This window comes from Photinus pyralis, unplaced genomic scaffold (assembly GCF_008802855.1).
Source record: "Photinus pyralis isolate 1611_PpyrPB1 unplaced genomic scaffold, Ppyr1.3 Ppyr1.4_LG1, whole genome shotgun sequence".
Lineage (NCBI taxonomy): Eukaryota > Metazoa > Arthropoda > Insecta > Coleoptera > Lampyridae > Photinus > Photinus pyralis.
The window spans coordinates 49408904-49424519 of NW_022170249.1; the positions used below are offsets into that span (position 1 = coordinate 49408904).

Here is a 15616-nt window from a genome sequence, read left to right on the forward strand (position 1 = left end):
TGTCTGGTCTAAAATTATTGTAGAATACTGTCTATGGCCCCTTCCTTGACTCAGCAGAAATATAAGAAGATACAATTTGCTGCAAAATTCCTGTCTAAGACTTATATTTTGGTAGTCAGAAATTTGAACCAATTTAGTTACAAATCTAAAGAATTAAAAGTTGGCTTAATTGAAAAATCGGAGGTTTTTGCATGCTGCCCACGGTATTCGCATAAATATATTATAATCAACAGGTCGCCAACTATCTGTATGAAAAGATTACCTTTAGGACGGATGTCATTAATCTGAATTTAAGGTTAAGGGCTAATTAACACCGCCAACACATGTTCTCAATTTTTTTAAACGTTCCTATTTCTTAATTGCATGGCACATGATTTACAATAACCTTACCCGAACAACCTTAAAAAACTTTCTTTAATTTCATTCAAGTGTAAGCTACGGAAATTCCTGCTTGAAAATCAGTCCCGTGCCTAAACTTCAAATATTGTTTTTTTTGTTTGTTACATTTATTTTTTTTTTCTAGTTCACATTCATACTTTTTTATTTATTTTAATTTAGTAATTCTAATTAGTTTTCATACCAAATAGAATATGTCTATACTAGGTATCGGAATAATTTCTAGGGTTAAGTGTAAAAACAGGCAGCGGTTTTTTTCTGCTGCACTGAACTTCGCCCTTGCTTGGAAGTCCTTTTGTTATTTTTTCTCTATTTCCTCAAATAAAGCCAATATTATTATTATTATGGTCGGTGTATCTTGTGAGAACTCAGGTCTAGCCTGGTTAACTAATCGCACGGATTAAAATCAAGTAACGATTAGTGTCTGTGTCTGTGTCTGGTGAAGTTATGTAGGGTCCTAAAAAAAATAAAAGAAATAAATAAATAAAACAAAAATTCACACCCTCACATTGAAAATCTAGAGATAGTATGTATTTCATACTTACCAACATAGCTATTGATGGGCACAATAGCCAACGCTATCAGGAAAGAGGGAAACAAAACAAACAAACAAAATCATTATAATAATTCCTGTAATTTTATTAAATGGAGTTTATTGTGTAAGTGTTTCTTTGGCTTTGCGTTTGGGTTGTATACGAGTGGGTTGTGATAACGTGGTGTGTTTATTATTATTATTATTATTATTATTATTATGTTTCCTGTAGCATTCTATTAGACGCCCACCATGTTTCACAGCTCTATATATACGTTATACAGGGTGGTTAGAACCAAAGCTCTCACGTTCAATGTTTTTTCTCCGGTATTTTCTAATTTAACACCATTCATGATTAAGGTAGTAAGGAAGAAAAAAAAAGGCTTTCTAATGACGTATTACATGGTCGCACTCAAAAACCATGTGGCCAAAATAATTTGAAATGGCAGCGTTCTAATTTCCATGTCTATATCTCATACGGTTTTGAGCGTGAGAGCTTTGGTTCCATCTTTAATAGAGACTGTCTATATTCTTTGTTCAGTTTTAAACTTGATTTTTGCCTCAACCACTTATACCGTGATATTGCACATTTAAAATCCACCAATCTCCCTTCCTTCAGCCTAGACTTCTGTTCCGCAGATAAATAAAATTTTTAAACCTTACTTTTCCGCTCTTGTGTTCTTTTTCTATTACTTTCCTCGTATTTGTAATGCCGATTCAGTCATCTTCTTTATTAATTCTTTTTTTAAGAGTAATCTTTAAAAGTATCTTGGTCTCTTCTCGGAAATACTCCCCTATATATAGATGATCTGACCCGAATAATTTTTTCCAGCGCGTTGTTTAATAGGAGCATTGTTAACGGATTCTACACCTGTCTGATATTTGTCCGTTTCCATTTTTCGACTATTTGTACTCCCAAACGTCATTTTTGTCATTTTTTTGGTGTATCTAACGCTTTCAAGGCCCCTAGTAGTTTGCTTCTTTATAGAGCGTCGTAAGCATTCTTAAAATCATCAAATATGGCAGCAGGAATAAATTTTGTCTGGAACTTTGTAAAAATTGTAGTTTTGAAGATATATTCAAAGAAGTTTTTTATAGTAGAAAGTTTGCTACCAATCGACCTACTTTAAATTTGTGACGATTGGCGTACTTCCGCATGGTTAAAGAGGGCATTTCTTTAAATGTAACTATTATTTTTTCTTCTCCCGAAAATTTTATTGAATTATTTGATCTTTTCTTCCTCTCACTGTTTGTATCATTTCTTTGATATCAACCGAAATGCAATAACTACTAGATCTCGTTATACCTACTTCTATAATTGTAATTAAACAAAGACAAATTATCACTGTTAATCATAAAAAATCTAGCAGGACTCGTAAGCAAATCAGTATACAAAGAAAGTATAAAACAAAATAAAACTACCGAAGCTTCACAATCTTCAGTCTATTTTCATGAATCTGCACAACCCCCATTAAATTCTATTCATTCGCGAATTTCCATAATTTAATGTTTCCTTTAGTTGCAGTACGGTGCTTATTAATCTACTTTCTATCATTTTTGCGGAAATTTCCTACAACATACCTACATATTTCAAATAACTTTCCAGTCTCATGATTCACATTTAACTTATCTTTCCAACTTTACCTTTCTTTTAAAACAGTTTTCTAAACTTTATACCTCTATATCAAAGAAAGACAATGAATTGATGGTTAAGCTTTTAAGGGAGCTAAAATATGAATTGTTGGTTTTATATCCTCCCACTTGATAGCTATACCTCATTGAATATAAAGCGAAGAACTGCACTTCTTACCACCGAGAAAGTTTACTTACAAAGTCAGCACCCATTTTCTTCTTAATATAAGCTTTTAAAATCTATTGTTAAAAGTTTTGTTTGGTGGTAAAATAATCGTTTGATCCTCGACACTTCCCATCAACAGCGGACATTCTATAAAATTTAATCCACAACACGCTCCTTTATAATCCGCGTTAACGCCGAGACCAGCAAATAGAAATATAAACGCAATTTCATTTTAAAGTTCTGCCGATGACGTTAAATAGTTTCAATTAATGACTGGTTAGCGAGGACCGCATATTAATTCTATTGTAATGCAAAAGTTTGTGAAAGTTGCGTCCTCAAGCGAAATGCTTGGCGAGATTTTGTTTCTGTCACCTCTAAAACGCACACTGCATATGATTTAATCTCGATTAATACATATTCAATTAAAACTTTCCAGGGGTACTTTAAAAATAGAATAATAAATCGGCAATTAAATAAACAAGGTAATTCTAAATAGAACATCCTTCTCACATCAGATACGATTTAGTTGGGGAGAACATGAATGGTCACATTCACATTCAATAGTGATAAACATATTATATGATCCACAATAACTCGATAATATCACAGAAATATAATTTCTATGAACTCATTTATCCGTGCTTGTGCGCTTGAGCGAATCCTTATTATTATTAATAAATAAGCCCCGACGAGGAGGTTTTTATTATTTATCCTTTTTATTTAACTGCTTCAAGTTTGTTTTTTAAAAAGCGTATCCTTGTTTGCCGATCTATTGTTATTTTAGTAGTAATGCGCGTTTAATATTTTTTACACAACAACTTTTTGCTGCTATTAATTGTTGCCCCCTAACTAATGTTATGCAATGTATTATTTAACTAGAATGAAGTTACATAAAAGATCTCTGGGTCGGTTTGATCTGTGCCTCGGTGAGTGTTGATTTTAGACACAAAAAGTTATAATGTCCAGTGAAGTTTGTTCAAGATCTCCTGTTTTCACTTTGCTTAAGCTAATATTATTTAAATGGTCGTGCATATTCATTTTGGGTCGTTAATGTTTCTTTGCCTATTTAAACAACGACGACAATTTTTAAATTGAAGTTGTCGGACTAACGCTTTACTGTTCGTATTTTAGTAATTTGCGCATAGGGATGATGTAACCTTAGATACATTTAACTAACGTTATACGGTTATTTAACCATAATTTATCGCAGTATGTGGGAGTTGCCAATAAGCAAAATTCGCTTATTTTACCGTCATTACGAATATGCAATGGGAAAAATACGGTTACGCAAAAATAACTAATTTATTAGAGCAAAATTGTGAATAATACAACAAGAATTGTTATCTGTTTTTGAGTTCCACTACATTTTTATCAATTTTAGATTATTACACAAATTGTATTACATCCTCTTTCTAGAATTTTTAATTGATCTGCATCTGCATGTAATTTCAAGCCATCGTAAATTTGGAATTTTATCAATATCAGACGGTAATTTCAATAAGGTCTCATCAGGTATAACAGCAGAAGGGCGCTTTTCTTGTAGCGCGCCAAAAACTGTGTAACCTGATTTATCAAGTTCATCATTAAATTTAAGAATTCTGCCAGTATTCCTTTTATATAAAAATTTAATTCTTCTTTTTTTTTCCTCGGTCGATTAAATATAGCATGTGTTCCTGCATTTCCATTTCTTAAATAGTTTCTTTTTTGATCGATCCTTAATGCTTATCACAACGAATGGCTTCAGTCAGTAATTCATCAAACTTTTCATTTTTCCAATCAGAAAGGTGGCGAATTAATAGGAATCTAATATCTTTACCACGTTTTATCATTTTCCCTATTTGTAATATTGTAGCAATGAAAACTAACAGGCGTTCTGAGGTTTATTTTCCATTAACCTGGTCAGCTAAAGTTTGAACAAAATCATTACTAATTCTGCTATTCGGTAAGTCATACTGTTTTCGTCAATTACTTTTTCCCTTCGTGATAGTCAAAGAGAACTTCTAGGATCAATGTTTATATTGCGATTATTCGATTCTGCATTATAGGCATTAGCAAGATTTTCCACTACTGATTTATTGATGGTGTGATCACTGTTATTTGAAAGATTTTGATCTTGTGATGCTGATGTTATTTCAGTGTGTGAATGCATTCGACGAGTATGAATGTTTATTTCCCTTTTGGACTGAAAACTCTTGTTACACGTAAAACATTTGAAATTCTTACATTACTTCTGTCATAAGATTCTGTAACTTCCTGTTCCTCTATATCATAAATATCAAAAGCTGAACCACATCAGGAAAGATTTCAGTAGATATCTTAAAAAGTTCTCAATGCAGATATGTACATCTTCTATTAAAAGCATTTTTTTCAGAGAATGACCAAAGACTTTATATTGTTTCATTTAATAAATAAATACTTAAAGTATAATACAAAAGTTCACTATACCTACTTTACAGCTAACGGCATTTTTCTTAAAAATGCGATATCACGTTTGGTCTGTAAGTCAGAACCGAATTTATCTGCGTTAAATTCTGTTTCAATTCAATAGAATGTGCTGCTCATGTACCTCAGCCATTTTAACTACATTTTTATTTTTTGTTTAACAAACGATGAACCTGAAAATTAAAAATGAGGTTCCAAAGCTGTGTGAGTAGGTATCAAAGGGAATCTCAGGACTATGGAAAAATGCAAAATAGTTTTTTAACCAAGTGACAACAGTTACCGAGAAAGCGTTGAAAATATGTTCTAACTTTTATACTTGTAACACCCATATAGTGGACGCTCGATATTTTATCGGTGTATCTTCCTACTCTTAAATGGTTTGGGGATACACCAACTAAAAAGACCCAACATATAATGGATAGTAGTAAGCGTAAACTGTATTAAATTGATCACTATTATAAAGAATTCCCTATTGCAATAGACGCTAATATTAAATATTTTCAACTTTTACAGATTTTCATAATATTACTGTCACAATTCAATTTATTATAGGCAGAACCAAATTATGAGATGTACTAAATATAGAGCGGTTAAATAAATTTTTCGTAAGATTGCGGTGCAAATATATAATAGTGTCACCAGCATTGATGGATGACCGTTGGTTATCACTTATCACATACATCATATCAAAGAGCATATTCAATTGACAAGCAATGCAGGTCGACTTGACACGTCGTAGTCTGTCAATGTAATACACGTCACTTCACAGCGGTATTGTGCCATTGTTTCTGCACTCAGTAGTCAGTATATGCAGTGATTTGTGTTGTTTATATTAACACGCTGCCGTATGGAGTTTACGGGGGTATATTTTCTACCTCACGCGGCTTATTGTGAATGAGTATTTTTTTATTGAAAGTGCGTTTACTTTCATAAATTGACCTAGTAATAATAGTACCTACTAATCGATTGCTATTTATTTTAATAACTAAATCCCTAATTGGCTCTTGACTGTGACTCCTTTGGTAATAAACAAAAAGTGCATAATTGAAATGATAAGGCTTTAATTATAGCAAAGGTGGAGAATTCCAGAAATAACTAGCTTATTAATGGTGAAACTGAAATATATACTAAAATACCAAAAATAATAGTTATTTACATATGAGTATGGTAAATCAAGGTTTACGCTAACGAGTGAGATGAGCCGAAGCGTAGCTGAGGCAGGAAAATCGAAACGAGAAAATACGATTTACCAGACTCAAATCAGTCTGGGAAAGCGGCGATTACTAGATAGTATGAAATAAAATAAATTATTATGCACGATGATAAAACATACGATAGCGTAATAATTATATGGTTTGGAATAGTATAGTTACTTATATACCAAGGGTATTACTATAACGTTAATTCCCTTTTCAAGGGCGACAAGATTGAAAGCCCGAGGACCTTGGCCCGAGGGATTGTAAGGCTCCTGAGGGCAATAATATTAAGTAATGCCAGAAGTGCATACGCATTTTTCACTCATTTTGCAACGAAAAAACTGGAAAATGTTCTAAGGGTTGTTTATTTTTGCTCGAATTGACGTGAAGCCACAAAATGTGGCGTTACAGGCTAAAAAAGCCAAAGTAAATTTATTACCACTGAAGTCAAAACACCTTTAGGAGAAGGGGTACGAAATTTGTTTACAATGGCAAGTCAAGGACGAAACGGTATTGATGGCTTACTTTCAACTGGTAAGTTATACTCCTGAATAATAATAACAACTTTTATTTATACTAAATATTTCTGTTTAGGTGAATGGTCCAGTGTTAAAATCAATGGAGAAATTTACGCAAGTAGATGGGAATGTTCGTGAGAATCTTGTGTTCTTATTTTCTTTAAAAAATGCCGATTGAGTGTAAAATAAGGCGTTATCTATGTTTAGGTGAATGGTTCAGTGTCCGAAATCAATGGAAACATTTACGCAAGTAGATGGTAATTTCGGTGAGAGCCTTGTATTTTTTTTAATTGTGTGTAAAATAATTCGTTATCTATGTTTAGGTGGATATGTTCCTGTTCCTATTTTCTTTAAAACACCTGTTGGCCGCATGGAACTGTCGTAATTTTTGCCTATTGGCTTGTTTTGTTTTTTTGAATATGTAATCTGTCAACATCCTAGTCAATTTTATTAATAATAGAGCTATGTGTTATAAATTTAATCTAATTAATGTGATCACCAGTTTCGGACCAATATAATATATTTTTCTGATGAAGGTTGCAACGTCAACCGAAATATATTAAATTTATCAATGAATGGTCTTTAAATTTGGCTTACCACTTTTACGCCTACTGGACTAGGACTTCCCCCATATTCTTAACCACACAATTATGGTCCAGTATCAGAATCAGTGGAAAAAATCAGGCAAGTAGATGGGTTTTTATTTTCTTGTATTCTGCCGACTACTCCGTATTAGGTTTTCCTGCAGTTTTCCTAATTCGAAGGTAAATACCGGAGTAGTATAGAACAACTTAAGACCTTATGCAGCGGCACCTCTAAAAAGCATTATGCGGGTCACTCTGTAATTGGGTGTAAGCCTGTTGAGGGCCCAGAACTAGAGAGGGATAATAAATAAATAAAATACTGGAGGGAATAAACATTGCTCTTCAAAATCTTCTGGAGCCCCGCATGGCAGTGTTCTTGGACTGCTGGGTATATCTCATACAAACGGCCGAACAAGCCACAAGATTTTAGCAGAAAATTTTGGTTTTTTATTCCTAATTTGACAGTTTATGAAATCAAATATTATCCACTTAGAACCATCGTCTAAAAAATTTAAATTAAGAAGAGGGTTCGAAGTTTTAAGTTTTCTTTTCAAATTTTTAAAATTTCCAGTTACAAACTGAAGATAATAACGAGTTATAATTTTGAAACTGTAAGGTGTGTCCAGTTTCCTGCTGAATCCAAAAAAGGAAAGCCCAAAAAACGTCCTCAAAAACGTAGATGGTGGATATCATCAGTTTTCCGTAGTGGAACGAATTTCATTAGTGAATCCACATGCTTTGCACAACTTGCCTCAAGTCCCTTTGATGTACCAACACTGGGCAGATCCTGTCGAGTTAATGACTTGTGCTGCTTGCGTGGTTTATCTGGTGATTTACCCTCACGTCTACACTATTCGGGAATGCCACAGGTAAGGCTAGCATGAGCGTACGAATAGTCTGGGCTCTCCTTAACGTGAAATGGTTAAAATTGCAAATTATAAATTCAAAAGCTTTTTGGTTAACATTTCAAGATAGAGGCATTCGTTATCGGTCGGTAAGTCGATACGTCACGATTCTTTTTTTATTCTAAGGGAATTTAAATTATTTAACCATTGGTGTATAAAGTTCCATGAAATATAGTTTGTCACTTATGCCAGATCACCCACGTACCGACAGGTTACGGATTCACCCTTATACGGCGAACTAGTTTTTGACTAGATTGTATCTTGTGATTACTTCAATATCTTGCTAGCATACATTCTTCACGAGAACTTTCTCGTTTTAGGAGCACTTTATACTACAGACTAGGTTTTTAATAGTCGCCGTAGTTCATGAGTGCCACTTCCTCACCCTACTTCCCAAACACGCCTTGTATGGTAAAATATCGATTTGATTTAGACTGAACCAATTTCATGTCCTTAGAAAGCGTGACATGATTCCTATGCTTGTCCTTGGAAAGGATCCTTACGAAAGCTCGTTCCCAAGACATGGAAAAATTCCTATGTATATTTTCCTGAAAACTTTTCCTTTGGAAAAGTCGCACCTAAGTGCATCTCACTTCGGGAATAGTTTTTCTCAAGAAAACTCTTTCCCAAAAAAGAATGACCCTGAAGAAAATTATATATTACTCTTGGCGGAATATTGTCTCTCAAGGGCGATTTGCCTTAATAAAGGGGTGGGTAAATTTTTCGTACTAAACAATATTCTTGAGGGCTAAGTTTACTTACAATAAGCAAATATTCCGAAGATGAAGCTCTCTTCGTTAAAATAGCCAATAAAGTTAATGTATAGACGAAATCGCTCAGATAATTAGCGCATTTTTTAAGAATTAAAAAAAATGTGCTATTGTTTTATATTAATAGTGTTGAGGGTTGCTTTCTACTTACCGTCTTTCCATACCTCGGGGTGCATTTGTCCACAACCATGTCCAAATCTTTTTTCGAGTAAGGTTTAGTTCGCATCCTTCTTAAAACATTATAGCTGATTAAAAGAAATTCTACAATCATTTGAATAATTCGTTTATTTATATACACAGTACAGCGTACACCATTTATGATCTAGTGACTACATTGTACAACAATTTATTTAACATCTGCTATACTGGCGAATTTTACACAATTTTAAGGTGTAGTAGTAATAATATAATTAAATATTAAATTTATACAGATTATGTACATTTACGCCTATAGTCTATACAAAATGAGAATTATATGGTACTCTACCCGACTACTCCTACATCATATGTATAAATTTGGCAATAACAAATCTCTTAGTATTATTCAGATGTACAGTTATATACAAATATTATAAATTCTCCCACTTTGAATAAATACGAATAATAAATGTGTTAATTAGAGATCTAAATGTGATTGGTAATAGTTTAATATCGACGTTTCAACGGGTATTTCAGTTAACAAGCGGAAATAGCCGCACTTTATAACAGACAATGATTCTGAACACACGCCACTGTTTACAATATAATTTATATGATCTGGTCGCTACAGGCTAACAATAGAAGCCTAATAACTGGCTTCATGTTGTATTCACGAGCTTTAGGGGACTTCATGAAATGAAATACAAGGGATCGAAGTTGATTCATATGTATTTTATAATTAAATTTTGATGCGATTGTTCGTCTGGAAATTTCAAACGCTTTTTGTTAATTGTTTCATAGATATTTTAATTTCGTAAGATGAATTGTATCGTACGATCGCAGCATTTGTCATCAAATTGTGAAGTGACTTTTTAATTAAAATTAATTTACTTCTGTTCTTGATCAGGCACCTCTCTAGTAGCTCACGTTCCTTTAGAATTTAGAAGGCTTCGAATGTATCCAGAATGAATTGGGAAATAAACCCGGTGCCCTTTTTGTTTTAGTCAAATTAAGGATCACAGTACACCCATAAAGGTTATTCGGAGTAGGATGTCTTGTCTGATCCCGTATTTGAACTGGGGGATGAGGTGGCCGTTTTTTCGCTATTATAAATATCATGTACCTGACCCACGATCGGGAGGCCATAGTCAGACGGTGGCCGAATTACGGTTGGTAGATAACCCGTACCCGCGTATGGTGCTGATAAAAATCTTCTCGATGGGCTGTACCGGTGGAAATTTGGGGGAGGGCCTAGTGGTGAAAAGGCAGAGGAAGCTGCGACTTCTTCTTGGTAACCGCTTACCATCATCTCCATCGCTTGCAAGACGTCACCTTTGCATCTAAATATGTAAATTCACGTGAAAAGGAGAAAGCTGCATGATTTATCTTACCGTTGTAATATTGCCTCGACATCTGCCCTCCGTCGGCCTGGAAATACTCGCAGGAGAATATCCACGGGCGATCTTTGCATTGGAAACTGAGGCATGTATGGTGGAAATTGCGGGAAGGGATTATAAGGTACGTACGAAGGGGCTTGTTGGGGTATAGTTTCGGGACTTGCCGGTTTTTTAAGTGACAAATTTTCAGGTGCCTCAGTTTGTTGCTCTTCTTCCACGTCCAGATCAGGATCAGGGGACGTGCCGGTTTCGGGAGGAGACGGGGTTGGAACTGATGTTCGTGTGGTTGTGGGCGTGGGGGAGACGTGGTGAATTCGTTTAGTATCTTCGTGATCTGAATCAGATTCTTCCAGAGGGCAATCGTCGACGTTTAGGCGTGGCCTTTCTGTAACAAAAGGAAATGTTTTTAGGCTTCATGCAACTTTATGTTGTTTTAATTGAAATTTCGTTTCATACTCTGTATGGGCGAGTTTTTTTTTAATTTCATCACGTTTTTCATGTTTATTTAATCAGTTGAAGCGAAAAACATATACAACATTTTTTTTAATGACACTATTTATATGCACAGCTTTTTGGGTAGGTATAGAAACGTACAGAATGTTTTATAATTTCTGTTGTATTTAATTTATTATAAAAAAGTTTTTACAATTAGGCGTTAATCAATGATGATTGATTGAATTAATTTTATAATTTCCCTTGTTTACGTTGAAAAAAAGTTATTCTTTTGTAATTTATGCCGAAGCAATCAATTGCATTAAGAATCAATAATTTGGGTCGGCATATTTTTCGTGAGGTATAATAAGAATGAAGTTTTCTTTAATATAACAATATTAGTATTAATATGCCACTGTTCATAGTATTTCAGTTTCTAGATTGGTTGCAAATTTTTAAATAGTTTTTCATACAAAACTAATAAAAGGTTTTTTCAACGCAAACTAGTAAAATTAGAAAATCAAAACATTTTCCTTAATTTGAGTTTTTCTTATAATTTTGATTATGTAATATTAAGTTTTTATGCTCCTGCATCCCAAAAAGTGCACTCTTTAATAATATGTAATGAAAACTAGTAGTTGCCAATAAACAAATTTGCAAATATTTAAAGCGACTACCAAAATTATGGGAATATAATCTTCAAAAATAACAAGGAAATGCAAAATAATAAGAAAATGTGTATACCACTTTACTACTAGGAAGTAAACTGCAAAGGTAGTAACACAACACTAGGTCCATTATTGACGAGGTTAACCCACAAGTATTTTCTAGATAAAAATGTTGAAGTAGCTGAAGTAATTAATGTCTGTGATATCAATAGGCTATAAAAGATAAAGCATTAGGTCTTACACCCTTAATACTACAGTAACAAACTTTCTATGTTGCAGCGAATATTCCAGAGAACATTCTAAGAACATTATAGAAAGAATGTTGTTAGCCATAAAGTAACCCATTTTAAGACTGTTATAAATTTGTTGTTAAGTATTTGTAAATAAATAAACGATATAATGAAATTTACCTTAAAATATTGTGGAGAACTCTAGTACCGAGGGGGATTCGCAGAATTTTAATTAAAAATGAAGAATTAAATTCACTACAAATGTAAATCTAAAACTAGCACATTATCGTTGAATATTATTCTTTATTATCTTTTCTTTTTGAAAACTCAATGTTTGCTACTAGTTCTAACACTCGCAGTAATTTGTGTACTCCCAGATAGGTTTATTATTGGTCAGGAATGGTAAATACACGAAATCTCCCCATAACCACTACCATTCCGGATCGAGCTACCCCATTGTGAGGTATACCAACCATTTTCATCATGTCTTTATTATTGGTATTGATTTTCGTTTTTGGTCAATATTATACTTACTGCCTCTTCAAGTTTTTATTTGCGTCCAAAGTCTCGAGATCTTTAGAAAATAAATTTTTATTCTCCAAATTTTCTAATTTATTCCAATTTTCTCTATTATAAATATCATATATAATCAGTAATAGCAGCGCTAAATTGCAAAGCAACAACCAATTGTCTTCAATATATTTTTAAGTTAGTATATTGCCTCATTAAAACTAAAAACACGCGAATTACTTTCATTGAATGACCAGGACTATGGTTTACATTGGCATTGACTGGCTCATTAAAACGTAAAAAGTTGACAAAAACCATCCTGCGACATAAGCATTTATTAAATTCAGAACTAGTTATTCTCACTTGTGGCGTGATGGCGAACGAAAGCCAAAGTGAGTAGGTATATTTCACCCATTCACCTTAATATTGGCGAATCGATTTCAGATCTTCGTAACATAATCTCCTCGGAGAATACGCTACCACTGCATGTTCAAAAATGGGGAAAAAATCGCACAGGTTTCTTAATCGTCGTATTTTCGATTTACATTTTCTGACTTTCGGTCGATGGGAATACGGGTGTGGGAGAAAGCTACAACCAATTGTTAATGAGGTGCATTCGAACTGCAATTACAATGCATCTTAAGGGCATTAGACCTGGGGATTTTATTTCCATATGTTCGCCAAATGATGTAGATTGTATCGTGCCGTACATCGCGTCATTTTTCATAGGAGCGATATCGGCTTCAATATGCGAAGAGATGTCAGTGGAAGAAAACCTTTATTTGCTAGAGCAAGTTAATCCAAAAATGATATTCGTACATAAGGGAGCCGTTGAATTGGTTGAGAAAGTTGCTGAAAGGTTGGCGCATGACCCAATTATAGTAGTTTTTGGTGCAACAGAAAAGCACACTCCTTTCGAAGAATTTTTGACCGAACATTGCCGAGAAGATCAATTTCGCCCTCGAGAAGTGGCCAACCTTGATGAGACGGCCATCGTTATTTTTAGTAGTGGCACGACGGGTAGACCAAAAGGAATTTGTCATACCCATTATTCTGTGCTCTCAAACTTCACATTTTCGTACGTATCAACAACTCGACTAAATCCATTCCGAAAACAGCTTTTTAGTGATCGAAAGGAAAACTTACGAATTGCGATATTTTCCTCGTCCTACTGGATAGCCTTCCACGTCTTCGCTTTTAAAGCGCTAACAAACGGTTTCACTAGAATCGTCTTCTCGGACTTCGACGCGATGAATCCCTGGTCGATACTGAACTATCGTATGGACTATACCTTTTTAGGTCCGAACGAATGTATGGCTTTTGTAAGAACGCAAAAGCCTCCATTTACCGACCCTTCTAATGTAAAGGAACTAGCCATGGCTGGTAACTCCATAAGTGCGGATCAAATCGCAAAACTTCAAACTGAGTTTCCGGATGCGTTCATTCACAGTCTTTACGGTCAAACGGAAGTATTCGAAGAGATTTTTCACTTTCCACACAGTGCAGATTCTAGAAGTTTTACCGTGAGATATCCAACTTCCGTCGGTTTCCCCATTGCCGGTTTTCATTACAAAGTAAAGTTTACTAGTCGCGGTTTTGATCTGCATGGAAATCATTTCAGGTGGTCGACCTAGATACCGAAGAAATTTTAGGGCCAAATCGGAAAGGCGAGCTGAGGATACGGTCGGCGTGCCAAACCTCGGGTTACTACAATCGGGGACTCGTCAGAAATGTTCGACTCGGAAGGTTGGTTGAAGACGGGTGACTTGGTGTACTATAATGAGGAGCGGTATTTCTTCATCACTGGTCGAATTAAAGAAAGTTTCAAGTACCTGTACCACCATATCTGCCCAGTAGAGATTGAGAGCGTACTTTTGGCGCATCCGTCGGTCGGAAGGGCGGTTGTTTTGGGCCTTCCCCATGAGACCGACGATAATCATCCATTCGGTTTAGTCGAGTTACTAGAAAATCAACCCAAGGTAACGGCCGATGATCTCGTATGTTACGTAGAAGGGAAGGTTGAGGATAAAAAGCGGCTGAGGGGAGGAGTGAGGATAGTGGCACGCATTCCTTTAACTCCTACTGGTAAAGTTCAGCGCTTAAAATTGCAAGAAATGCTTCAAAAGCAAGAATTTTGATTATTTGTCCGTGTTTTTCAATGTGTTGTTCAATTGCTTTGTGCAATAGGGTTTAATAAACAGGATGCGTTACTTGCGTGAGTGGATTTCTATGCACCAAGTAGGAAAGCTTCCTTGTTATGTTATTAAAAAAAGCTCCCTATGATTATCTTAAATATCACGATCAGAGAAAATGGGTCGAGGTTTAAGTTTTCAAAAATCTGAATTACTGAGTGGAGTCATAAATGCAACCGCACTAGTTATAGACATCACATCATATCAACAAAAACTTAAAACAGGCGATCCCAATTTTCAAAGGTAGGGTTTTTCTACTTTTGACTTGATTTTCAAGCTACTTGATTCAACACGATTTGAAATCAAGTCATGTCAAGTATACATACGAGTGTAAAGTCTATGATTATTAATTTTTTGGATGGCTAACACAATTTTGAGTTAAAATTAGTCAACGACCTGACGAAATCACTACATTAATTTAAAAAAAATTACGTAATTTGAAAACAGGGTGGGATTTAAATTAAATTAAATTTCTTTTATTGCCCAACAGAAAAACTCTTTGAAAGTAATTGAAGGGTTGTTTTATATCATTTAAGCATAATGTATCAGAGAAACAACAATACCACAAAAATTACCCCTATTGACTATTTGCTATATACATGTATCAAGGTGAATTTCCTTAGAAGTTGTCGTAAGCGGGGTTGTCATTGAAACAAAACCTTATCAAAGAAATAAAGTAAAAAGTACTCAGTTTTTAAATGCTTGATTTTCAAGTTAAGTCAAGTAGGTAACACGGAAAATCATCAAGCTACTATTTAAAATGTATAGCTTTACTTTAATCATAACTGGTTATTAATACAATTTCTATTCTCTAACTGAAAAATTCGGAGCTTCTACTGGAACGTAATGTTCGTAATTTCTTAACTTTTGCTCCTTGCAGTGCTTTCTTTAGATATAGGTTCCGCTGA

General features: G+C 34.4%; 2 protein-coding genes across 2 annotated transcripts; one reads left to right on the forward strand and one right to left on the reverse strand.

Moving 5' to 3' along the window:
* Positions 1–9502: 9502 nt before the first annotated feature.
* Positions 9503–11175, reverse strand: LOC116162203 (doublesex- and mab-3-related transcription factor A2-like). The gene is made up of 3 exons (XM_031475762.1): positions 11133–11175; positions 10671–11061; positions 9503–10619 (listed from the first exon to the last, which is right to left on the reverse strand). The coding sequence occupies exons 1-3, from the start codon at positions 11173–11175 to the stop codon at positions 10316–10318; spliced, it is 738 nt and encodes a 245-aa protein (XP_031331622.1). The 3' UTR covers positions 9503–10315.
* Positions 11176–13148: 1973 nt separating this feature from the next.
* Positions 13149–14659, forward strand: LOC116162227 (luciferin 4-monooxygenase-like). Its single transcript, XM_031475783.1, has 3 exons — positions 13149–13594; positions 13643–14090; positions 14138–14659. The coding sequence occupies exons 1-3, from the start codon at positions 13149–13151 to the stop codon at positions 14279–14281; spliced, it is 1038 nt and encodes a 345-aa protein (XP_031331643.1). The 3' UTR covers positions 14282–14659.
* The last annotated feature ends 957 nt before the right edge of the window (positions 14660–15616 follow it).